The sequence below is a fragment of the Lithobates pipiens genome, unplaced genomic scaffold (genome assembly GCF_037356315.1).
Source record: "Lithobates pipiens isolate NorthernLeopardFrog02 unplaced genomic scaffold, aLitPip1_a1.2 Scaffold_16, whole genome shotgun sequence".
NCBI lineage: Eukaryota > Metazoa > Chordata > Amphibia > Anura > Ranidae > Lithobates > Lithobates pipiens.
The window spans coordinates 605,321,867-605,349,326 of record NW_027507748.1 but is presented as its reverse complement, the minus strand read 5'-3'; the positions used below and the strand labels follow the sequence as shown (position 1 = coordinate 605,349,326).

Sequence of the window (27,460 nt, the reverse complement as noted above, 5' to 3'; positions counted from 1 at the left end):
TTTTGTCGAGCCCTGATTTAGCAGGTTCAGGAGATGAGCGTTGGGCAGAAGAATGCTTGATGCAGGTAAACGTGTTGAAACACTAGATGTATTTAGCTCTTGAAAATTCATTGCAATGGCTAGAATAGATGAATATTCTGGCCAATAGAATCCATAAATGACTCGCCTAAAAGCGTGTGCAATATGTGGCTTTTAGCAAGTTTTTTTCTGCCAGGAATAGAAGGCAGTCGGAGGAGAAATTCGCCCTGTGTGTATGAGGCCTAATAATTCAAAGTTTTCACTAAAAATACATAATTTTCTTTTAACAAGTTATCATGACTTGCCTAAATCTTAAGACTTCTAAACCGATGGAGGTAGCATTTGACATTAACCTAGCTCTGTCTGGACATGGTCCCTACGTCAAGGTGTTTTGTGTGTGCTCCGACATGTTTGTGTGTTGATCTTTTGATGTGTGCACTTCTAAGCATTTTTTGTTTCAGTGGTCATAAAACCCACTGTTAAAGGTGGAACACAACCTACTTGGTAGCAGCGTGTTATGAAAATGATTAAATGATTACACATCGGTATGTCTCCAGAAGGCAAAAAGGAAAAAAACAGCACACTGTTCTTTAATTTTACATCCCTACGCTTTGATCTTGCTTGAAATAAAACGTTCTATCTTACAACTATAGAAATTGATTATATGTGTCATCCTATTTACTCAATTTATGTCCGCTTTATTGATCATTGTTGTAAATTTTTTCTTGATAAAAGTTCAGCTTGCAACGGCTCACATAATTCAGGAGTAACTACAGGCAGCAAGTACAATCTATCAGTGAATGGATAATGCTGTTTATGATCATTGCAAATTTGTGGAATTTAGACTGGAGTCCACAGTTTGTATACAGTAGAAAGTTGCACATATAACATTCTTTTCAGACAAATTCAACAGATATTTTGGACTGCCTCTGGCAGCGACTGTATCCTCCATCACTTGTCTTTTGGTGCAACCTCCTTTTTTTTATGTTGCTGACATTATATGGAATGCAGCTTAGGAAGTAGAACCATATTTCAAGAAAGTGCAAAGCTGGTTATTCAGGTAAGGAGCTTTCACTGCTTCAGTGTAACACCCTTTTGTCCATCCATAATGAAAATATCAGCTTGGACTTGCTTTTTTAAGCTACGGTAAATTGTTGCCTTCTAATGCCCAGGAGATACCACCCATTACTCGGCTACTAACATTGGCAGCTAGCAGCTGACACAGTTGTAAGATAAAATAACAGTACTAAAAAATAAAGATGATATTTATGTATGTTTTACAATTTTACAAAAACAAAGCAGGTAATTTAGTGTACCAAACCCAAAGATAAAATACTTTACGCAGTCCAATTAGTCCATGATGAGCAAGTAAACTTGAGCCCCTTTTACATGGGCATTCTGATCAGGCCTACCTGTCAGTTTTTCAGGTGAACGAAAGGTTCATTGAGCCCTATGAACAGGCTGATGCAAAAAAATGGGTGTCACTGGGTAAAAGACTGTAAAGGCACGGATTTGACATATATCCCGTTTGGCTCCCATCAACTGGGGATCTGCTTTGCTCCTTTCCTGTGTGAATGGAGCCTAAGACCCCTTTCACACTGAGGGCATTTTGCAGGCGCTATAGCGTTAAAAAGAGCGCCTGCAAAACACCCTAAAACAGCTACTCCAGTGTGAAAGCCCAAGGACTTACACACTGGATCGGTGTGCTGACAGGGCGTCAGAAAAAGTCCTGCCAACAGCTTCTTTGGAGTGGTGAACTTGCCGCTCCTCCACCGCTGCTTCCCATTGAAATCAATGGGGCAGTGCTGTGATACCACTGGCAAAACGTTTTGCGGACGGATTTAACCCCCTTTCGGCTGCTAGTGGGGCGGTTTTAGCTCTGCTAAAATGACAGTAAAGCTTTATCGCTGGCGCCCATGGCAGCTCGGTGTGAAAGGGCTCTTATACTAAGACCAGACATAGACTAGTTGAAAAGGGAACATCTGTTAAATCTGATCAAAAAAAGAAAATGGTGCATATGATTATGCCATCATTTGTTTTATTTTTATAAACAAAATCCAACATATTGGATCAGGCACTTGCTATTGAGGCATGAAAATCTCATGTCGCAGCGGGTACACTAATGTTGCGAAAAACAAATGACCAAGAACTTTTGTTCAGGTTTACTCTGCTAAATTTGGCATTAACATCAAGGCCTCAAAAAGTTTGATTGCTTCTTCCTGTTGAAATCAATTAGCTAAAAAAGTGAGATTTCTCACCATGTGACAGTGATGGGGCCTTCGGTTTGAATCCCAACCACGGTACTAACTGCCTGGAATCTGCATGTTCTCCCTGTGCCTGCATGGGTTTTCTCCGGGTACTCCGGTTAGCTCCCACGCTCCAAACAAATGCTTGTAGGTTAATGGCTCCTGTCTAAATTTACCCTAATATGTTTATGTATGAATGAGAGTTAGGGACATTAGATTGTAAGCTCCTTTTAAGGCAGTGACTGATGTGAATGCACCATATATATAATATAGGTATGTAAATTGCTGCATAAATTGATGGAACTTTTAGAAGTACCAGTAATAAATTAATGTGACTGTTTTGGGCTTATTTGGCTACTGTGACTACACAACTAAAATTATTCATAAGCTTTCTTCCATTGCCTGGCCTGCGTTCTAATGGAGGTGCCTGATCGATGGCAATTTTGATTGAGTAGCTAAAATTTACCGTTGTACATTCAGCATTACTATGTGTAGAAGCACTTGCTAATCTTCAAAAGTGAAGAAAACGTTTCTTCTGTTTTAAATTCAGCTTTATTGCAACCCTCAATTTTTCAAATGACACATTTTTACAAATTGGGCACAAACCTAATTATTTCTCAAATATTTCTACAGTATAAATAATTAGAGTTGCCACCTATGGAGCTCTGATGGGTACGCATTGGATGCCACTCTACAGGTCCGCACTTCAGTTTGCATACCTAAAGACAGGTGTGCTTCTCACGCCACAAGATACAAACTCTTTATCTCAATTAGCTGACTCTGTTTTGTGGGACTGACAGCTGTAGCATTTTTCTATGGCAGATAGTTTGTAGCAAAATAATAATTAAAGAAGCGCCGAAATATTGTCAAACTTAAGGGTAGAAGAGTGAATGAACATCAAATGCAGCAAACATGACAAATGTTGATTTATCTGTTTAGGGCATACACACCCTGAGGCTTGATCTCCTTTCTTTCTGACTTCTAATAGAAAGAATATTCTGGCAATTATTTATCTTTTGAAATGTGGACTATGAGTAAATGTTTCTCCTTTTTTGAAGACATCATATCTTAAACGCATTCAATGACTCATTATGAGTGATTTAAAAGAGAAAAAATTGGCAATTCTTATGTTACTAGACATGTACTCTGGAAAAATGTTCAGTAAATAAAGATGTCATTTTCTTTTAATATGTAAATAATTACTGCAGTTGATCTTGATCTGATCTCCAGATTCTGGGTTTTGTATTCCCTAAAGAAATACTTTTTGCAGTGTTAACACAGATAACTTATGCTGTCAGAAGGGTAGTTTTTATCTCCCTGGGTTGATTGTATGTCTTAATGTCTTTATTATATTTACATTTGTCTGACATCAAAGACATTTTTCACATAGCTAAACTGTTAGGTAGCAGTTATTGTACAACTGCATGGTCTTCTTCATATCCGCTTTCACCACTTTTATAGTCAACCTGCATGGATATTGGATATAGTTCATCTTAACAGTGAACCTAAAGAAGACCTACAGGAAAATGAAATTAATGCTAAAGCAGTTTGAAAAGCTGTTATTCAGTGTTTTCTTGTTATTGAATGCATTATGTGGAATAAAGCTGCTACACCTGGCTTATATTAAAGACACAAATCAATGCAACTCTAAATTTATTAGTAAATCTGTACATTTAAGTGTAGGAACCTGAGTTTTTTGGTATCCTCCTTTTTAGGGCTGAAACAACTAATTGATTAATCGACAACTAATCGATTATGAAATTAATCGATTACGATTTTCATAATCGATCAATCAGCTACTAACATAATAGGGTTAACAAAAATCTAAAATTAGCCCTTTATAGTACAAAGAGCAAATTGCTACTGTAAATATTACTTTCACTGTCCCATAGTAAAAAATGAACCCCATACAGTAGCGATTATTTGCTCTTTTTGTACCAATTTTAGTTTTTTTTTTAAGGTCATAAACCGATTTTTCGATTAATTGGCCAACTAATCGTTAGTGGCAGCCATACTCCTTTTTGATATTTCCTAAGGGATGGCACTGGTAGACAATTGGGTGTGCTGCATGCAAATGCATTGATAAGGAACATGCGAATAGGAGGAGTGAGCAGCCGTTCCTCTTTAACCATCTGGTCAAAAGGTTGGGGGTGGAGAGAGAATGCCACCGCATTCATTCACGCTCAGTGGTGTCATACAACAGCTTGTGCAGTTTGAGTTGGCTGTGTAAAAACGACAGGACCGGATGGAAAGAAATACAAATTCCTTGATATGCAAGACCACTCTCTCTATATTTACTCAAATTCATCTGTGTATTTAGCAGTTTTCTTGAAGATGAACTTAAGGCTGCTTTCACACTGAGGCATTGAGGGCGTCGGCGGTAAATTTACTATCATATTAGCAGCGCTCTTCGGCTGCTAGCGGGGCACTTTTAACCCCTGCTAGTGGTCGAAAAAGGGTTAAAATCACCCGCAAAGCGCTGCTCCATCGGCAGTGCTGCCCATTGATTTCAATGGGCAGGGGTGCTTTAGGAGCGCTGTATACTCCGCTCCTACATCACTGCAAAGATGCGGCTTGCAGAACTTTTTTTTACCATCCTGCAAGCGCACTGCTCCAGTGTGAAAGCACTTGGGATTTCACACTGAAGTGAGAGGAGAGGCTCTTTACCTGTGCTATGCAGGCGCTATTTTTGAAAAGCGCCTCCGTGTGAAAACAGCCTAACTCTTTGAAATATAGCAGGGAATATGGTAAGTACCCCTCTAATTATAGCCTTAAGGTGGAGTGCCATCTAAACCATGGCTCTCATAGGTCATTTGATCCCACCAGCGTGCAGGTGCTCATAGCAGGGTTTTTAAGGGGGTCTTTTAGTTTCTTTTAGAAACTTCCCATCAACAGAGAACAATCGAATTGTCTCCGCGACACTGAAACTCCCTTCTGCAGGGTCGCTCAGGGTACAGCCAAACAATGCCACAGGCTTTCAAGAATGAAAGAAAACATTTTTTTTTTTTTTGCAAATATCATTTTTATTAGTATTTCAAATAACAAAGAAAACAAAAACAAAAACCACATTTGGGGAGAACCCCAAAACAAACAGTAATAAGGAAAACAAAGGAAACAAAAGAGGTCGCAGCCTCACAAACATGCTGTATATGTAGTGGCATGGCAACATATGAAGTATTAGTAAAACACGTCCTATCCACCGACCTTGGAGGACTTGGACTGTTAGAGATGCTCCTGCCTCCCTCTAAAAACAAAACGGGCATGCCGAGGCCTAAACCAGCGCCTCAGCACAAGGTCAACGGGAGCAGGTCTGGAGCCGCGACCCAGAGAGAGAGCGAAAACTGAGACGGAAATAAAAGAGTGGCAGAGAGAAGAGAAAAAAGAAAAAAGGAAGAGAGGGGCGGGGGGGGGGGGGAGGAAGAGTCAAGGGGAGGAGGCGAAGGATAAGGGAAGGAGGAGGGAGGGGCGGAGTGGGAATGGCCTTACCTATGCGGTCTGTCAGCTACCAGCAGTAAGTGAATTAATGGCCAAACAGGGCTTTGCCCTCATCCGAGTATACAAACACGTTCCAGAGAGACCAAGTCTTGCGATATGTCTCCTGCCGATCCTGAGCTGTGAGCACTAGGTCTTCCATTTTATTAATATCCTCCACTTTCCTTACCCACATTGCCGCTGAAGGCGGAGTCTGCTGTTTCCAAAGCAAGGGGATGCAGGACTTGGCCGCATTCGTTAAATGTCGTAGTATCGATCGCGCGTATTTCCTAGGGGGTATGTCCGAAACATGCAGTAAAAAAAAGGCTGGATCATTAGGGATCTGCCATTCGGTAAATTTTTGAGAAATGGTCCGGACCGCGGTCCAGAACTCAGAGAGCCTAGGGCAGGACCAAAAAATATGAAAAATAGTGCCCCGTTCTTCGCGACAGCGCCAGCAGCCCTCAGACGTGTCCGGGTAGATAAGGTGAAGGCGACTAGGCGTCAGGTACCACCGGACAAGAATTTTATAGTTCGTCTCTTGGTGCATATTGAGGACCGCAAAGCGAACCGCAGTATGTTGTTAACTTGTATTTGTGTAAAGGTGTGGCCCAAGTCCGCTTCCCATTTAGTGAGACCAGCGACGCATGGCGGGTGTGCCGGTGTATTAAGTAGGGCGTACATTTTAGAGAGGGTTCGGGAGATCGGTTCAGTGTCAGAACAGTATGTTTCAAAAGCAGTAAGCGGTCTGGAGTAGTCTAGGGGGTTCGGGAGAGAATGGAGAAAGTGGTGTAGGCGATTGGCGTTCCAAAAATCCAGACGGTACGGACCCAAAGGGTCCATAAGATCCGGGATGGACGGCCAATTTCCCCGCAGCACAAAATGAGAGGCCGTAGAGAGACCGGAGCTCCATAACGGTTGAAATTGTGCACGTGACAGACCTGGTGTAAAGCTGGGATTACCAAGGATAGGTGTCAACGGTGACGCTGTGGTCGTCAGAGACTGTTTCAGTGCCGCCTTTGCGCCTTGAAAGATTGTGACGCCAATAAGAGGGTGGGATTTCACTGCTCGCGGTAGTGCCTCGTAGCACCAGAGGGCCGTCTGCAACGGGATCGAGCACTGTTGTTGCTCAATTTGTGCCCATAGTTTAGCGTCGAGATTGTGACCCCAGTCCAAGATCCTACCTAAGTGTACAGCAGAATAATACTGTCTAACGTCTGGTAGCGCCAACCCCCCATAAGGTTTCGGTAGAGAGAGTTGGGATCGAGGTATCCGAGGCTGCCTCTGGGCCCAGACGAACCGGGTAAACAACGCCTGTACCTGTTTAAAATACGTGGGCGGAATTTTAATCGGTAACGCCTGAAAAAGGTACAAAAATTTGGGCAGGACGCACATTTTCAGCAGATTGCACCTACCGAACCAGGAGTGGATCCCCTTCTGCCATGAGTCCAAAAGCAGCCTCACCCTAGCAAGGAGAGGAGGGAAATTTCGTTCATAGAGGTCCGACACATTCGGGGGGATGCTAGTCCCCAGATATGTCAGTGTGGTAGACGTCCATTTAAATTGGAAAGCGGATTGTAAAGTAGGCAGTAATCGGGGTGGTAACATAATACCCATAGCTTCTGATTTGGTAAAATTTATTTTCATGTTGGAAAATCTCCCATACTTCTCAAATTCCCGAAGCAAATTTGGCAGCGATATCCCTGGGTTAGTCAGCGTAAAGAGCATGTCGTCAGCATAAGCTGAGATTTTATGCTGAGACTGTCCAACGCGCACCCCTTGTATATCGGGATTAAGCCTGATCATGGCGAGGAAGGGTTCCAGGGATAATGCAAACAAAAGAGGGGATAAAGGGCAACCCTGCCGTGTCCCATTGGTTATCGGGAAAGGGGTCGAGAGAGTCCCGTTAACTTTAACTTGGGCTGTGGGGTTAGAATAAACACCCGCTATCCTGTTGAGCATTTGTTCCCCCAACCCCACATGTCGGAGCACTGCGAACATAAATGACCAGTTCACGCGGTCAAAAGCCTTCTCGGCATCCGTATTCAGCAAGACACAGGGGGTTTTAGCGGCCGTCGCCAAATGGAGCAGGTTTAGAACCTTCGTGGTACTATCACGGGCTTCTCTAGAGGGGATGAAACCCACCTGATCCAGGTGGATTAAGTGTGGAAGATGGGTGGCTATTCTAGTGGCCAGGATCTTAGTATAAATTTTCAAATCTATGTTCAAAAGAGATATCGGCCTGTAACTACCACAAGACGTAGGGTCCTTCCCCTCTTTGGGTATCACCGAGACATGGGCACTCAAGAAGTCTCTAGGAAAGCACCCGCCCGAGCCCATTGCATTAAATAGCGTGAGCATGGGCGGACCCAGTAGATCTATCAATTTTTTATAGTACTGCAGAGTATAGCCGTCTGGGCCCGGGGCCTTCCCAAGCTTCATGGACCCCATAGCTCTATGAATCTCCACCAAAGTTATTGGGGATTCCAGTTCTGCACTGGCCTCTGGCGAAATGGAGGGCATACGGGATGCCACAATATAATCGACCATGGCCGACCACGGTGGGGGGTCAGCCTGGAGATTATAGAGATCGGAATAAAAATTACGGAATTCCTGAGTGACATCCTGAGGCAAAGTAACCTTCCGTCCCCCTGGTGCAACAACGTGGGGGATATATGTCAGAAGTTTACGTTCCCTTATCAGCCGCGCTAGCAGCTTTCCACACTTGTCACCCGCCTCGTAGGTCATCTTACGACAGGATTGCATGGCCGCTTTAGCCCTGTAATGAAGAATGTCCGTAATTTGTTTCCGTAGAAATTGTATATCGGTATCAGAGGAATGTGTAGGGGCATGTTTATGTCGGGCCTCCGCTAAGTGTAGGTTCTCCAATAACTGGTCAAGAAGTTTAGTGCGTTCACGTTTAAGCCGTGCCCCATGTTTGATAAGAACACCCCTGACTACAGTCTTGTGAGCCTCCCAGAGCACACCCGGATCACAGTCCGGAAGATCATTTTCTCGGAGGTAATGACGTAATGTCGCGGTCACCTCCTCCAGAACCTCTGGGATCTGCAGCAAGCTTTCATTTAGGCGCCAAAATCTGGTCGTCAGGTGTGGGGTGTCAGACAGTTTGTAAGTCAAAAAGATCGGTGCGTGGTCCGACCAAGTCCTGCTCCCGATGGAGGAATGTTCCACCGCATGTAGTTGGGAGTGAGGGATCATGAAATAATCAATGCGAGTGTAAACCTTATGTACAGAGGAGTAGAATGTATAGTCCCGTTCACTAGAGTGCTGGAGTCTCCAGACATCAATCAGTTGGGAGTTGTGGAGTGCCTTCGCAACCCTTTTAAGCTGATTCACTGGCAAGGAAGTACGACCCGCCGAGGTGTCTACAGATGGCAATAAGGGGACATTAAAATCCCCACCCAACAACAACTGACCTGCCCTAAAGCCCTGTAGTTTCTCCATAATTCCCTCCACAAAGGTGGCTTGGAGCTCATTAGGTGCATATATAGTTGCCAGGGTCACTTGAACTGTGCCAATGAGCCCCTTCAGAAAAACATAACGGCCAGCCGTGTCTATCAGGGAGGCTTGACATCTCCACGGAAGTTTGTGGGAGAGAAGTATGGAGACCCCCTTTGACTTGGCCAGCGGATTGACAGAGTGATACGAGAACGGGTAGTGTCTATTGCGGAGGTATGGTAGCGCATTAGATTTAAAAAACATTTTAACGGTTGTTGATAATGTACAGTAATGTACTATTTTTGTGCTAAAAAGTGTGTTGGGACAATCACCCTTCACTACTTTGGAGATAGGAGATTGTCATGTCTGCAGAGATCATGTTTACACTTGAAGCAAAACTTCAACCAAAAGAGGAATTTTCACTTGTTTGAATACCCCCCACCCTTCACAGGTGCCCACTCCCACTTACGGATAGATTGCCGCAGCAATTTGAGCAGAATTTCACCCTCATCCACCTTCCCCCTCAGTATTCTGGGACACATTGCAAGTCCCTGAAGACTGCGAGATCATTCTCAAAGTGCAGCGTGGCTCATGCATGTGTGATAAGAAGCCGGCTGGGAAGCTGCGGTTTCCCTTAGTTAAGATGCTGGTGTCTGGATCTGAAGCCGATTGAAGAGCCGGCTTGGGTGTGGTCAGCCCTGGACAAGTAAGTATCCTTATATTAAAAGTCAGCAGCTACAACAAGTTTAACATTTCCAAACTGTGTTGTAGCTCCTTGCGCTTGGTAATTAAGGGCGGCCATACATGGTTCGAAATTCGGCTGGTTCAGCAGAGAATGGCCGAATTTAAATCCATCTATAGGAGGCTGGTTGTACAGAAGTCGATTTACATATCAACTTTTGTTCAACCAGCCGCTTGTCGGTTGTTCCCACTCAGTGTTGGCATATTTTTTGCAAGTGTGTGTGTGTGTGTGTGTATGTATGTATGTATGTATGTGTGTATATATATATATATATATATATATATATATAATTATATGTTTTTTTATTTATATATACATATATATTTATTTTATTGATATATAATATATTCAAACGTGTTGATTATTATTCAAATCTAAGTTTTACTTGTTTTGTTCTCCTTTCACACAATCTTACAACTAGGCTACTGTAAGAATAAGACCACCATACTGCTTACTTTGATCTGTCAGGTGCACAAGTAGCATAAAACCAACAAGACGTGTACTTGTAACATTAATTATATCTTTATTTTTGCTTCTGTAGAACCAAGTCAGAAAATGACTTTTGACTAGAACGTTCTAAAAAAGGAACAACTTATACCTCTCAATAAGGCCAGCTCAAACGTTGTATTAAACCCTAACCCATGTGGTGTATTTTTATTATTGTAGTTAAAACCCAATTCTGGAGAAATATCTCTGATACCACATCTAAAGACTAGTACACACAATGAGATTTTGGGACGTATGATCGTCCCTAATGTTTTTATTTATTTTTTGCATGCTAGTCTACATATTGAAAACAGGTTACTAAAGTATGAAAAGTCCCATACAACAGAATAAAAATTCGGAAGTGATGTAATGTATTTGTAATGTATTTTCAAACCAAAACTACGGATTAACCACTTCCGGACCAGCCACCACAGTTTTACTGCGCAAAACCACGTAACTATATGTTGGCTCACGGGGTTCGGATAGCAGGCGTGCCCGCTGCACACCCACACTTCCCTGTTCTGACAGGAGTGACAGATCTTGTGTTCGTATTAGCTAGGAACCACGATCTGTCACTTCCTGTAGTTGGTCCCTCCCCCTTCAGTTAGAATCACCTCCCAGGGAACACAGTTAACCCCTTCACTGACAATTCGTTTTTAATCGCACTGAACGCTATGTTAATGCATGCAAGCTGCGGGGCTTCACTGCCGATTTCCCTTAATGTGTCAAAATTGTCCGATGTGTCCACCACAATGTCGCAGTCACGATAAACGCAGATCGCCACCATTACTAGTAAAAAATAAAAATGCTATAAATCTATCCTATTTTGTAGACGCTATAACTTTTGCACAAACCAATCAATATACGCTTCTTGCGATATTTTTAGTAAAAAAAAAAACAAAAAAACGTAGAATACATATTGGCCTAAACCGAAAATGTTTTTTATATATTTTTGGGGGATATTTATTATAGCAAAAAGTAAAAAATAATGCGTTTTTTCGAAATTGACGATTTTTTAGTTTATAGCGCAAAAAATGAAAACCGCAGAGGCAATCAAGAGAAAGCTGGGGGGGGGGACGTCAATTTTGTTTGGGTACAACGTCGAATGACGGCGCAATTGTCAGTTAAAGCGACACAGTGCCGACTTGCAAAAAGTGCTCTGGTCAGGAAGGCAGGAAGGGGATAAATTCTTCCGGGGCTGAAGTGGTTAAACGAAAATCATATAAGCTGTTATCGTGCAAGAAATTTTCATGCTTGTCCTTTCGGAAAATTTTGGACAAACTGTGTACTAACGATCAGATTATTGTACAATCGCTTTGAAAGTGGTATTTTTTGTACAATATTCTGAGTGTGTGTACAGGGCTTAAGTGATATTTCAGTTTGTGATTTAAACCTTTGGTAGGAGATTTCGTAAATTTAAATAATCAAATTAAGGCTACTCATCCATATTAGCTAACTGATCACTTAAAAAAGAGCATCAGTGTCTATTTGGTAAAATACTTGCCTTTTGTAATCTCCCAACTTTCTTTTTAGGGTTTTTATCTAGAACTTAAAATCGTGTACATCAGAAGAACAATGCTTTCTAAAAGAAAACAATTTGTCATCATTGATTTTAAGAATGACATAGCACCAAGAGTTAGACGATGAGTTTTTGGGGGTCTTTTTGAGGACATGTTGTTGTTTCTGGTTTTGTTCTGGAGGGTATAGAGGAGTAAGACTGATCTTTATGCTGAGAGAAGATGCTGATAAAGTAAGATAAATTGGCCAATTTTTAAAGCAGGTGGAGTAGTTTGGTGATGAGTATTCTAACCATCTGAAGTTACACTACTTCAGGCAAAATATGGTGCAAAACTTGCTCATCTTTCAGCATCTATGAAAATGGAAACACGATCTGCTTCATCTGTTTTATCTAGAACTCCAGCTTTTACATTTGTTAATGTTTTGCTATATTGGTATTGGAGATCAGCTTGAGATCCTTGGAAGAAGTAAAGGCAATGCCATGAGAAGAGCAAGATTTTTATTTTTTATGTCTTGTTGATTATTGGCCTGTAAATGGTGGGGGGGGGGGGGGGGGGGACTCCAATGCTGGGACCAAATGCAAGTCGCTGAACTGGTCTAGGAAAAATCATTCTGGTAAAGTGGATGTCAAGCTAAACTTTTTTTTAGTTTTGGATAGAGTGGGGCAGTATTGGATCCCCTGTCTGGTTTGTACTGCTACTCTAGACTCTGTTAAAAAGACCCCCCCTTACTTCCTGTCCTGGTGACAGTAGTTTTACCAAACAAGAAGTGAGAATAAATCGGAAACTGGGACACCGACGAGTATAACTGACAGTGGTACTAGCATTTCCTTACCCTGCCAAAGTGCCCCTCAATTCCTACATGGTAAAATCTTTGTATTGAAATTTTTCTTTCAGAGCCCCTAATAGTACTAAAAATTCAGACGGGTTCTAACCACTTAATCGAAAACTCCCTCACCTTGCAGGTTTAGACACCATTACTAGGTAGTGTTACCTAGGCAGTCTCTCCTCTTCTGAGCTACATGATGCCTTGCTTGGTTTAGGCCACTAATTGGCTGCCTAGCTGTCAGATCTTACCTGCTCAGAGCTTGAACTATTGCTTCAATCCACTAATATTCAGAAGCCACCCTTGGTTTGTCACAAACGCTTTATCGTGGCTGCCACTCCAGAATGAACTAATGTGAGACAAAAGTTACAGGTGGATTTTTTTGATCTGGATGAGAAGGACTGGTTGGACATATGGGACATAACCTTCCAACACCTAGTGTCCACCAGAGACAAACTTATGCAATTTAAAATCCTGCATTGGGCATAATTTACCACTTTCAGGCTTCACAGGCAAAACCAAGAATTCTCCTTGACCTGCTGGCAATGTGCCCAAATTACCGGTGACTTCTTTCATAAATTTTGGGCCTGCCCAGCAATTTGCCAATACTGGGTTACTGTCATTTAGTAACAATCAACGCTGTGGCCCAAATCTTTATTATCCTGCCGTCTAGTATCTGCCTGTTGGATTTTGCAGAAGACTACCATGGCAGAGAGGACACTCCTCAGACTTTATTTTACACCACAAAGGCTAAATTGGGTTAAAAAAAAATTCTCCTACTGTCCAATTTTGGATGCAACTTGATCTCAAAATGTAACTTTATTCTGGGGGCACTTACCATAATAGGGGTTGCCCCAGGAAGTTCTGAAAAGTCTGGACATGCTAGCTAGGTGATGCCTTTTTCATTGGGGGAATCTGTTTTCTTTGGAATATCACGTAAATATGATATTATCTCTCTTGTACTCAAGCCACACAATGTGCTGTTCCTTTGGAACTGTATTGGCCTTTACTTGTGTGTTTTTTTGTTTTGTTTTTTTTGTTTTTTTTTTAGGTTTGCATGTATCTAGCTGCTAAAATTCTTTGTGTTCTTTTTTTTGTTTTTGTTTTTTGTTTTTTTTATTTTCTATTATGTCTAAAATGATCATTAAACATTATTATTCAAGAAAAAAATGGTTTGAACCTCTGCCAAGGAATTGACATTTTAAGATAAAATAGGATCATGACATGATGACCCAGGAAGCAATATATTAATGCTTTTGTTTTTACTTTGTTATTAAGGGCTTTACGTTCCCATGTCCCAGTGTAGGCCCTAAGTTCTGCCCACCTAACGAGAGCACCTTTTAGGCCAGTTTGAGTGCTTTCATTAGTTAAGGGTTGGCATGTTAGGTTTGTAAGTGTGGCTTATTGCTTAAATTTGGGAAGTTGAACTATGAGCTTTGCATCAGAGGTCTCCTGGCTAGCAGAAGTAAAGCAGGTATATATTCTATATTTAAATGTGAGCATATGAATTGCACATTTTACAAAAAATGGGGATATCCACAACCTCTTCAGTTTAAAGTGGAGGTCCTCCCACCCCTGCAAAAATTAAAAGCTGGCAGCTACACATACTGCAGTTGCTTTTGGGTGGAACTCCACTTTTGGGTGGAACTCCACTTTAAGAAATGCAGATATATATTGAAACCACACACCATGGGGATTGTGTGCAATGTACTTAGTGGGGAAAATACTTATTTGATTTCTTCCAGATTTTGTAAGTTTGCCCACAATTAAATAAAGGGTCTATCATTTTTTATCATAAGTGTAATTTAAATGATAGAGGCAGAATATCAGCCAAAAATACAGAAAAAACCCAACCCATGATACAAATGTTATAATTTGAGTTGCAGTTAAGTGAATAAAATACCGTGGGTAAAATAAGTACTGAACATGTTACAATTTTTCTAGGTAAATCTATTTCTAAAGGTGCTTCACCATGTCAGGAGCAACCCATGCAATCCATATATACAAAGAAACCAAACCAAAACAAATAAGCTCAGAAATGGAATTGTGTAATAAAATTGAATGACACAGGGAAAAAGTATTGAACACGCTAACTGAAATGTATTTAATACTTTGTACAAAATCGCCTTCTGTATGGCGAAAATAGGTGCATGCGTTGCTCAGGTGTGATTTTGGCCCATTCCTCCACACAGTCTTCAAATCTTGAAGGTTCCGTGGGCCTCTTCTATGAACTCTGATCTTTAATTCTTTTCATTGATTTTCTATTGGATTCAAGCCAGGTGATTGGGCCATTCTTGCAGCTTTATTTTCTTTCACTAACCTCTTGTCAACCAGCCATCGTCATTGTACGGTGACAGGTCGGTTCGTTCCCACGAATCGCCGTCATTGTACGTCGAAATGGGAACTCCATTTTGTGGGTGCACGTCCACTGGCCAGTGGGGGGGCCAATTTACGGGTGGGGCAGACTCTTTCTGCTGGCCACCCTCGATCGTTCCCTGCAGTGACATAGTGGGGATCTGCCTGTGTAAACAAGGGGACGGGGATAACATATCCTGTCTTTCTGCTATGCAGGAAGACGGATCTGTGGGTTTCCCCAGGCAGCCCATACAGTTAGAACACACCTGCTGGGAACACATTTAACCCCTTGAATGCCCCTGATGTTAACCTCTTCCCTGCCAGCGTCATTAGTACAATAACATTGCATATTTTTAGCACTGATTACTGTAATAATGTCACTGGTTCCCAAAAAAGTGTCAAAAATGTCAGGTGCCCGATCTGTCTCAGTCCCGCTAGTAAAAAAAAAAAATACCATAAATCTATTCCCTATGTTGTAGACACTAAAACTTTTGCACAAACCAATATACGCTTATTGGAATTTTTTTCTATTTTTTTTAACAAAAATACGTAGAAGAATATATATTGGCCTAAACTGAGGAAGACATTTTTTCTTTTTTTATATATATATTTTTTGGGGATATTTATTATAGCAAAAAGTAAGAAAAGCTTTTTTTTTTTTTTTCTCAAAATTGTAGCTTTTTTGTTTATAGCGCAAAAAATAAAACTGCAGAGGTGATCAAATACCAACAAAAGACATACATTTTATTGGGTACAGAGTCGTACAACCTTACAATTGTCAGTTAAAGCGACACAGTGCTGTATAGCATAATATGGCCTGGTCATTAAGGGGTTTAAAGCCAATTGAGAGTTTCCTTGGCTTTGTGTTTGGGATCATTGTCTTGCTGAAATGTCCACCCTTGTTTCATCTTCATCTTCGTGTGGATGACAGCAGAGTTTTATCAAGAATCTCTTGGTACATTCTATTCAACCTACCTTAGTTTGCCAGTACTGTATGCTGGAAAACAGCCCCACACCATGATGATTCCACCTCCAAACTTCACTGTTGGTTTGGTGTTTTTGGGGTGATTTGTAGTGCCATTGTACTCTGATTGCAGTCCACTGCATTCCCCTTTACATCAGAGTTCCCACTTACATCAGGGTTCTCTGAGTTCCCCCTTACACTGTAAGGGGGAATTCTGCAGACTCTGATGTAAAGGTGGTGGTCAGAAGATGTGCATGAGATACAGGTGGTGGTCAGAGGATGCGCACTTGATACAGGGGGTGATCAGAGGTTACACACGGGATACAGGTGTTGGTCAGAGGTGGGATTCAATCTAAGTTCAAGTTGGCTTGTATGCATGTACTCCACTCACTCACCAGGGGGCTGCAGCCAGGGCAGGGTGTGTTCAGTGGCACTGTACAGGGTGTGTCAGTGTGTGCTGCGGGGGGTCGGGTCTGCACTGTCCTTCTTTCTCACATTGCCATTGCCACCAGGCCTCCAGCTCCACTGCACTGTCCACACCACGGGGCTCGGCTCCTCGGTCAGCACGCTTAGCTTCTGGCATTTTAAATTCTTATTGACTGGTGGGAAATGCGGTTTGCGGCATTACAACATCAGTGGGTGTGGACGGGCCGGGCGGCGCAGACTTGGGATCGGATCGTCTTGGGATTTCCGGAACTGCGCGTGCACAGTTTTCACCCAAGCCTTTCGCAGCCATTTTTACTGGCACTGTTTGGCTCCTACAGGCATTTACGGGCAGGAGAAAAAGCCCTGTTTTTACGGGCTGCCCATAAATCTACGGGTGGTTGGCAACACTAACTGTACATGTGCCTTCTTGAGAAGGGGGACCTTGGTGTCGAAGCAGGATTTCAATCCATGGCGCCATATTGTTACTTATGATTTGTTTGACTGTGGTCCCAACTGCCTCATTCACAAGCTCCTCCCATATAGTTCTGGGCTGATCCCTCACTTTTCTCAGGATCATTCTTACCCCATGAGGTGAAATCTTGCATGGTGCTCCAGACTGAAGGCGATTGGTTATTTTGTATTTCTACCATTTGCAAAGATTTGCTTAAACAGTTGTCTCCTTCTAACCAAGCTTCTTGCTGAGGGTCTGGTAGTCCATTCCAGTCTTGTGCAGTCTTGTCCCTGATGTCCTTTGACAACTCTTTGATCTTGCCCATGATGGTGAGGTTTGAATGAATTATACAAATAACGAGTTGTCGTTGGCAGCACCTTCTTAAATTGACAGGATTAACTGCTTGCTGACCAGCCGGCTTCATTCTACTGCAGTAGGTTGACATGGCTGCGCAAACTACCGTTGGTGGGGGGCTTTAAGAGCTATAGGGGGCGCATGCACCTGCGTCATGACTCCGGAAGCCAATGCACATGTCCAACGACCCATGATCACTCCTTGGAGAGCCAGATCTGGAATCTGCCAATGTAAACAGACAGATCCCCATTCTGTCAGGGGAAGTAGAGATGTTCCTAGTTATCAGGAACAATGATTTCTCTTTACTCCCGGTCAGTCCACTCCCCCCATAGTTAGAAACCCCTCCCTAGGAAACTCTTAACCCCTTGATTGCTCCCTAGTGTTAACCCCTTCCCTGCCAGTGACATTTATACAGTAATCAGTGGCTATTTTATAGCTCTGATCTCTAAGTGTCAATGGTCCCAAGAAAGTGTCAAAAGTGTCTGATCTGTCTGCCACAATGTTGCAGTCCTGCTAAAAATCGCTGATACCGCCATTACCAGTAAAAAAAAAAAAAAAAATAATAATTAAATTGCCATAAATATATCCCCTATTTTGTACACGCGTTAACTTTTGCGCAAACCATTTCATATACCCTCAATAAAAAAAAAATTCTAGAAGAATACAAATTGGCCTAAACTGATGAAGATTTTTATTTTTTGGGGGATATTTATTATAGCAAAAAGTAAAAAATATTGTGAAAAAATGACATACATTTTGTTTGGGTACAGCGTCGCATGACCACCCAATTGTTTAAGGGACGCAGTGCCGTATAGAAAAAAATTGCCTGGTCATTAATGGGGTGAACCCTTACGGGGCTTAAGTGGTTAATCTGTTTACCATTCAAGCACATACTGTAGTCAGTCTCTGGGAGCCCGAATTATCGCTGGTTGATAGGGGATCAAATACTTATTTCACTCAATGAACTGAAACTCAGTTTATAACATTTGTATTGTGTGTTTTTTTTTTTCTGGATTGTTGTTGATCGTCTCTATCATCTAAAATACACCTATGATAGCCAGCTTCAACCTTTAAAAAAATCACTGGCGATCAGACATACCGGATCTTACAGATGAGAATTGGGAGGAACTTATTAACACGTACTTTGTTACTACGCTCTCGGCTAAAGATAAAATGATACAGTTGCGTATCTTTCATGGAGTCTACTACACCCCTTTGCGACTTTTCTATATGCAGAAAATAAACAGCCCTACCTGCCATAAATGTAATAGACATACTGGAGATTTTCTCCACATGCTTTGGACCTGTGAAAGGATTCAACCATTTTAGCCCCAAGTAACTCAATTTATTGCCAATAATTTTGATCTGCCTAATATCTGCAGCCCAAAGTGGTGTATCTTAGCGATCTTTGAGGATGTAGATTTGGGCACATATCAAAAGCAATTTCTCTGCCTTTTGTTGTATTATGCTAGGAAAACAGTGGTTATGCAATGGATATATTCCACACCAGTCCCTTTGAACCAGTGGAAAACTTTAATAAATCAGGTATTGCCGGTTTATAAACTTACATATGAGGCCAGGGGGTGCACGGGTAAATTCATGAAGATTTGGGGGAGGTGGACCGAACTAATGGACACATGTGAATATCCTGATGGGGTGCTGAGTCTTGGTGGCAATGTAGGGCAATAGGATAACATACAAGAATTGGTTTGATGGAACACCAGGGAATGGATACTTAGGCCGGCTTAGGCTTTTAAATATGAATATTTCTAAGGACTGTGCGAAAGTGTAATTATGTTTTTTTTCTCCTCCCGTTTTTTTTTTTTCCCTCCTTTTTTTTTTCCCTCCTTTTTTTTTTTCTCTTTTTTTTTTTCTGTTTGATTTCTTATCTGGACAGTTGGTACTATTGGTTTAACTTCTGTTGTATAGAAGGAGAAATGGAAAAAGGACATATTTACAGCGTATGATATAAGAAACTATTGTCTTCATAAATGTATAAGCAATTGTGCTTGTAATATGTTTGGCAAGTGTATCCTGTAAGTGATGAAGACTAATAAAAAGCAGTATAAAAAAAAAAAATACACCTATGATAAAAATGATAGACCCTTCATTTCTTTGTAAGTGAGCAAATGTACAAAACCTGCGAGGATCAAATAATTCTTTTCCCCACTGTGTGTATATATACAGTGCCTTGCGAAAGTATTCAGCCCCCTTGAACTTTTCAACCTTTTGCCACATTTCAGGCTTCAAACATAAAGATATACAATTTAAATTTTTTGTGAAGAATCACTAACAAGTGGGACACAATTGTGAAGGGGAACGAAATCTATTGGATAATTTAAACTTTTTTAGCAAATAAGAAACTGAAAAGTGGTGCGTGCAAAATTATTCGGCCCTTTTACTTTCAGTGCAGCAAACTGAATGATCCAATGTTGTCCTAAATGACTGATGGTGATAAATAGAATCCACCTGTGTGTAATCAAGTCTCTGTATAAATGCACCTGCTCTGTGATAGTCTCAGGGTTCTGTTGAAAGCGCAGAGAGCATCATGAAGACCAAGGAACACACCAGGCAGGTCCGTAATACTGTTGTGGAGAAGTTTAAAGCTGGTTTTGGATACAAAAAGATTTCCCAAGCTTTAAACATCCCAAGGAGCACTGTGCAAGCGATCATTTTGAAATGGAAGGAGTATCAGACCACTGCAAATCTACCAAGACCTGGCCGTCCCTCTAAACGTTCAGCTCAGACAAGAAGACTGATCAGAGATGCAGCCAAGAGGCCCATGATCACTCTGGATGAACTGCAGAGAACTACAGCTGAGGTGGGAGAGTCTGTCCATAGGACAAGAATCAGTCGTACACTGCACAAATCTGGCCTTTATGGAAGAGTGGCAAGAAAAAAGCCATTTCTCAAAGATATCCATAAAAAGTCGTCTCGTCCAAAGTTTGCCACAAGCCACCTGGGAGACACACCAAACATGTGGAAGAAGGTGCTCTGGTCAGATGAAACCAAAATCGAACTTTTTGCCCACAATGCAAAATGATATGTTTGGCGTAAAAGCAACACAGCTCATCACCCTCAACACACCATCCCCACTGTCAATCATGGTGGTGGCAGCATCATGGTTTGGGCCTGCTTTTCTTCAGCAGGGACAGGGAAGATGGTTAAAATTGAGGGGAAGATGGATGCAGCCAAATACAGGACCATTCTGGATGAAAACCTGTTGCAGTCTGCAAAAGACCTGAAACTGGGACGGAGATTTATCTTTCAACAAGACAATGATCCCAAACATATAGCAAAATCTACAAAGGAATGGTTCACAAATAAATGTATCCAGGTGTTAGAATGGTCAAGTCAAAGTCCAGACCTGAATCCAATCGAGAATCTGTGGAAAGCTGAAAACTGCTGTTCACAAACGCTCTCCATCCAACCTCACTGAGCTCGAGCTGTTTTACAAGGAAGAATGGGCAAGAATTTCAGTCTCTCGATGTGCAAAACTGATAGAGACATACCCCAAGCGACTTGCAGCTGTAATCGCAGCAAAAGGTGGCTCTACAAAGTATTAACGCAAGGGGGCCGAATAATTTTGCACGCCCCACTTTTCATTTTTTTATTAGTTAAAAAAGTTGCAAAAATCCAATAGATTTCGTTCCACTTCACAATTGTGTCCCACTTGTTGGTGATTCTTCACAAAAAATAAAAATGTTATATCTTTATGTTTGAAGCCTGAAATGTGGCAAAAGGTTGAAAAGTTCAAGGGGGCCGAATACTTTTGCAAGGCACTGTATACAGGTCTGGAGGCTACCCCAGTAACATTTAAGAAATCCCAATTCTCAAAAGACTGTTTAAGGCTTCTGCAACTGATAATTGTTGTCAAAATCTGTGTATGTGTGTAATCTATGCATTTATGTAAGAGTATTTTGCTGTCTCTTTTTTGCTTGTTGCTCTAATTTCATGTTTTGTTTTTTTTTTGTTTCAGAAAGAAGAAGTTGCAGATGAAAAGCAAGAAAAGCAGTCACTCCGAAAGTTACGTTTCTTGCAGTTTTCTTCACTGGAGTACGATGGAGAGTTTTACATGACCCCACGGGACTTTCTTTTTTCTGTCATGTTTGAGAGTGTTCAACGTAAGTTATATTATACAGTAAATACATTTTAACATGTTTTTCAGCCAAGATTCATACTTTTTTTAATTTTTATTATTTGATTCAATTGGAAAAATATGTGACTCTTGGGTGAAATTTGTGTAAAGCGTTTATTAAAGATGGGATACTAACTGCAGATCTGAAGATGGATAATAAATGAGTAAAATCTTTTGCAGTCTTGCCTAAGTTCCCATTCATAAGCTGCCAGCACCTCGTGACACAATAATGTCAGAAAACTGGTGGCAATCTTATTGTAAAAGTGTGTGTGTGTGTGTGTGTGTATATGTATGTGTGTGTGTGTGTGTGTGTGTGTGTGTATATATATATATATATATATGTGTGTGTGTATGTATATGTGAGTATGTGTGTGCATACACACACACACGCACACACGCGCCCGGCTCAGTCTCCACTGGAATTCATCATACTAAAGGCATTCTATCGGGTTGAGGTCAGGACTCTGTGCAGGCCAGTCAAGTTTCTCCACCCCAAACCTCGCTCATCCATGTCTTTATGGACCTTGCTTTGTGCACTGGTCAAAATCATTTGATGGGGGGGGGGGTTATGGTTTGGGGTTGTTTTTCAGGTGTTGGGCTTGGCATCAGCATACCAAGACATTTTAGATGTCTTACTCCCAACATTGTGGGAACAGGAAGGGGCCATCCCTAACCTGTTCTGACATGACTGTGCACAGTGCACAAAGCAAGGTCCATAAAGACATGGATCAGCTAGTTTGGGGTGGAGGAACTTGACTGGCCTGCACACCAGATAGAACACCTTTGGGGTGAATTAGAGTGGAAACTGTGAGCTTGACCTTCTCGTCCAAAATCGGCAAATAGTGGGCCAGCTCAATATTGAACCCTGCGGACTAAGACTAGGATGCCATTAAGGTTCATGTGCGTGTAAAAGCATGCATCCCAATGCTTTTGGTAATATGGTTTACATAAAACACATTTTGTATAAAATCCATTATAGAGAACTCAAAAAAAGTGTGTATATTCACCCAATGGCGGCAGGTTGATCAGTGTATTCTGACAATAGCACGGCAGTGGAGATCCCTGCGTCCACAATACTTGTGTGGATGCAGTAATCCAGCAGTTTTTATTTCTTCAACCTATTTCAGCCTGTTCAACAACTGTGTATACCCTCGTTGAGGCTGGACTTTCAGCCTGCTTACAGAAAGAAAAAAGCTGGCCATACATGGCTGAGTGTTTGTTTTTTTTTTTTTTTTGTTTGTTTTTTGTTTTGTTTTTTGTGCAGCCAGTAGATACCACGAAACAAAAATTTAACCCATTCCCCCATCCACACATTTTAGGATGCAAGAATCTCTACCCGCTGTGTCAATGTATTCTGACTATGGAGGAGGCAGTTGGACTCCTGCTGTCAGAATATTATAATCAGCACTGTAGCACCGATCAAACTAAGGCCTCATGCATACAGAAGCCAGCAGCATTTTTGCAGAAAAAAATGCCTGAGGATTGTAAAAGTGTCTAAAGCTTTTATAGGTGTCAAGCTTTTGAGTGTTAATTTAATTGAAAATTAATATTCAAGCCCTAAACACGGCAAGCATTTAGGTGCATTTTAACAGTTTTTAGTAGCGTCAAGCATATTTTCTGCCCAAACTCTGCTACTACTGGGCGCACTGGCAGTGGGTTTTTGTTACTGCCTCTCCTGCCACTAAAGGATGCTAAAAGCCTATGTGTGCATGGACACAGACTAACATGCAAGGGAGTTTAGCGGCAGAAAAAAAAAAGTTGCCCCCTCTTGGAGCAGCTGTAAAAACATCCAGTGTGCATGAGTAATAAAGTTTTCCTGCAGGCTCGGTCAAAGATGGATCGAAAATCAGCCGGTCCCTACTGAATTGGACAAATTTCAATCCATCTGTGGCCAACTTTACTCCATGTTTAATGTCTTTTTAAATGGTTTGTTTGGGCCAAACTGGCCCAGACAAATTATTTGCTGTACTAACAGGTGCTTTTGCTGGCTGTGTTGTATCAGCCCTGCATACAGTATACAACGCTGTGTCTGGGCACTCCCAGAACCAAATAGTTGGACTTGGCACTGCTCAGCCATTCACAAGAAGCATTGTATTCTGTGAATGAATACAAAGTTTCTTCTGCTTGACGAAGGTGGAGTTTGTGATGTCATCCGCCTGCCTCTCCTTTTCAATCAATCAAAAGAAGCTTTGTATTAATTCATAGCATACAAAGCTTCCTCTGAATGGCTGAGCAGTACTCGGGCCTACTCTATATTTTTCCAGTAGTGGGACAATGATGCCATGATGGGGGAGGGGGGGTGCTCCAGCCCAAAGGGATTTGGACAGAATCACACCTGAGACCTTGTAACACTGAGTCACCTGACACCGTAGCGGGAAAATGGCTAATTGGGCCCAATTTGGACATTTTCATTTTGGGGTGTACTCCTTTTTATTGCCAGCGGATTGGGTATTAATGGCTGTGTGTTGAATTATTTTGAGGGGACAGCAAATGTATACAAGCTGTACACCCGCTACTTTACATTGTAGCAAAGTCATTTCTTCAGTGTTCACATGAAAAGATATTGTAAAATATTTATAAAAATTTGAGAGGTGTACTCACTTTTGTGAGATACTGTATATCTGTAGTGTTTACTTATCTCTCTCCAAAGCTCTACGTGCCCTTTCTCTCTGGTGCTCTGTTCCTCTGTTATCAGCAGTTACTCTCCAACTGAAAATTTGTGTTGGGGGGGGGGGGGGGGGGGGTCTTCGAGGAAGATTAGCAGTGAGGTTGTCTATTCAGACTACAGCTCCTCATGTTCCTTCGTTCCTCTGCCTATGTGGAGGGGGGGGGTGTGTGCGCCTTTCCTCCAATCAGCTCTCACATAGTGTAAGGCCAGACTCGTATCCTTCTGTTAAAAGAAGAAGCATTTCTAACGTGATCTGCACTTTTCAAAGATTGTAGAAAGGTAAAGACAGCAGATATACATGTAAAACTTATGTAGCGAGATTTGTTTCATCTCTGTGTATCGTCTGAGGCTATTCACTTTGGTGGTCGGATTGTACTTACAAATCCGACTGCCATTGAATGTGTGTAGATCGCTTTAATATTGTGTTGGCAGGATTAGGGCAATCACCTGCAAAAAGCCTATTTGTCCAGCATTGTTTAAACTCTCATTAATTCTATAAACAATGTTTCATGTGTTTGTTTAGTAATCTCTGTGTGACGTTAAATGTTGGCATTAATTGAAGGAATTTCCCCAAGCACATTTCTTACACATTTGATTTATTTGTTTTTTTTCCCGTGCATGTATTGTACTGGAGATGTTTTTCACATAACTCGTACAATAAAAACACCAAAGTATGATTACATTAGCTGTGTCTCTATGATGTAAGTAATAATGCATGTAAGTACTCTGGTAGGAATAATAAACCTAAAGCCTGTCAATCTTACAAGTTTATTGTATGTACAGTATGTTTGCATGCACAGCTTTTTTTTGTATGACTGACCCTTTCTTGACCAAGGCTGTTTTATGCTTTTGTGAGTTAAAGTTCTCTAAGGTACAAAATGATGTACTGGAGCCAATATTATAAAAATATGGCAGACCACAGTGTTCAACATTTTAAGATTGGGCGGGGCTGTAGAAAAAATTTAACTTTTTTTTTAGGATTTGCTTTATTAGTCAAACGATACAGGTGGTAGTTATATTCCTCAATCAATCAACCACTCAGGACAGTTGTGTATCTGCTCTACTGTGTTGTAATACATGCGAGGAAACATTTTGAGCATAGCCGTAGTTTGACTTACTGTTCAGAAACCGTGATGTTGCTAACAAAAATGTATACATCTTCTAGTTACTGAACTGTCACAGGCCAGCAGTTTATCAGTGGCAGCAATGTTAGACACCATGCTGATGGCAGAATATGGGGTATGGAGCCTTCGGTGGATCTAAGGCTGCGGCTAAAGCGTACCTAAACCCGAAAGCAAGCAATCTATGCTTTAAGGCAAAATAAGCTGCCATCTTAGTGTCTTTTTAATCTGTAGTTGCCATGGTGTTGCATATGTGATTAGTTTTGACACAGCCATTTGATGACTTGACCATTTGGTTGAGGGCAAAAGCAAATGGGACTATTAAACTGATAGGTTTAGTTCTTCTTTAAATATAATTCAGCTTACCTAGCATTAAAAGAAAAGTATGGCCAAGGCCTTTTTGGCCATATTTTTCTTGTGGGTCACAGTAGCGCATTCACTTGCGGTCTACTGTGACCCAGAATCAACCAACAGTAGGTTAAGTCAGCTGACGTTACAGATCCACTACAGATCAGAGCCAACTCAGATCCCAATCCGCCCAGATGCATGATCAACAGCTGGCCTAGAAGCTAAGTGTTCTGCTGATGGCCTGATTTAGCTGCTTCATCTTCCTCCCCAGCCCAGCACACCAGTGAGAGCTGGAGGGGCAGAGCACAGAGTGGTGCTCAGAGCTGATTGAAAACTGATCAATCAGCAGTCATGTGAATACTCAGTTGGCAGGCTTAGAACTGACGTGGGACAGCGGCAGCATCATATTGATGCTGTGGCTTAGAAGTGAGTATGTTGTTCGTGTTTTTTTTTTTTTGTTTTGTTTTTTATGACACAAAACTACTCCCTTTAATTGTGGTGGCTGCATATTTTGTTTCTTTTTTTTGTTTCTGTTTTTTTCCTAATTTTTTTTTTCTTTTTCGTTTTTTTTCTTTTTCGTTTTTTTCTTTTCGTTTTTTTCTTTTCCCTTTTTTTTTTTCCCCCTTTTTTTTCTTTCCTTTTTTTCTTTCCTTTTTTCTTTAGTTTTTTCCAATATTTTCTTTGACCAATATGTTTATTTTTTTACCTTCCTTTAACCACTACAATACAGGGCACTTTCACCCCCTTCCTTCCCAGCCCAATTTTCAGCTTTCAGCGCTCTAGCGCTTTCAGTGACAATTGCGCGGTCATGCTACACTGTACCCAAATGAAATTGTTATCATTTTGTTCGCACAAATAGAGCTTTATTTTGGTGTTATTTATTCACGACCCTGTTTTTTTTTTTTTTGGGATATAAGCGCAAAAATAGCGGAAATTTGGAAAAAAAACAATATTTTCTTTTTTCTATTTGAAAAGAAATCCAATAAAATCAAATTTTGTCATAAATTTAAGCCAAAATGTATTCTGCTACATGTTTTTGGTAAAAAAAATTCCGTTAAGTGTATAATTGGTTTGTGTGATCACGGACATATGTACGCAAATGATCATGTACATATGTGTGCAGGTGATCACGTACATATGTGGGCAGATAATCATTGGGACATGTGATTTTAGTGGGACATATGTGGGGGACATGTTTTTATTATTAGGGACATGTGTTTTTATTATTTGGGGACATGTGTGTTTTGGGGACATATGTGGGGACTGTGTTTGTACTGTGTGGTGTGTTGTGTGTTTACACTACACTGATGATCAGTGAGTAAAAAGCTGTAAAAAGCAGCCCATACTCACTGATCATCAGCCGGCTGCAGCGTTCTGCTCTCCTCTCCTCAGCGGTGACTTCCGTGTGAGGAGAGGAGAGCCGATTGCCTAGCAACCGGCTGTTTGTTTACATCACATGACGGCCGTGATTGGACACGGCCGTCATGTGATCAGGAGGGCCAATCACAGAGCCCTCCTGCCGATCTGAGATGTGCCGTGTCCGGGTGACACGAGCACATCGGGATCGCGCCGCTGCGCGAGCGCGATCCCGCTACTCCTGAAGGACGTTCCTGAACGGCCTATCAGGAGTAGATGGCTCCCACCCGGCCGTATATATGCATTGGCCGGGTGGGAAGTGGTTAAAAGACCAAGCTGTCCAGCACAGACAAGGGTGCTTACAACCAGGTCCACTTTTATTTATGTCAAATCCTTATTCTATAAGGGAAAAAATGATTACTGTAACTGCTTAAAAAGTGTTAGCTGGAGTTTGAATTTCATTTTGTTAGTCAAGCCTTCTCCACAGGATGACAATGCTGCTTTCCAAGGTTGG

The 27,460-nt window shown here is 41.5% G+C and overlaps 1 protein-coding gene across 3 annotated transcripts in view; it reads left to right on the top strand.

Annotated features, from left to right (window-relative positions):
* MICU2 (mitochondrial calcium uptake 2) overlaps window positions 1-27,460 on the top strand; it is a 498,489-nt gene that overhangs the window by 176,941 nt on the left and 294,088 nt on the right. For all 3 annotated transcript variants that reach the window (XM_077484018.1, XM_077484019.1, XM_077484017.1), the window contains exon 2: window positions 21,295-21,439. In XM_077484018.1, the coding sequence (XP_077340144.1) occupies window positions 21,295-21,439 (145 nt within the window). The remainder of the gene's footprint in view (window positions 1-21,294; window positions 21,440-27,460) is intronic.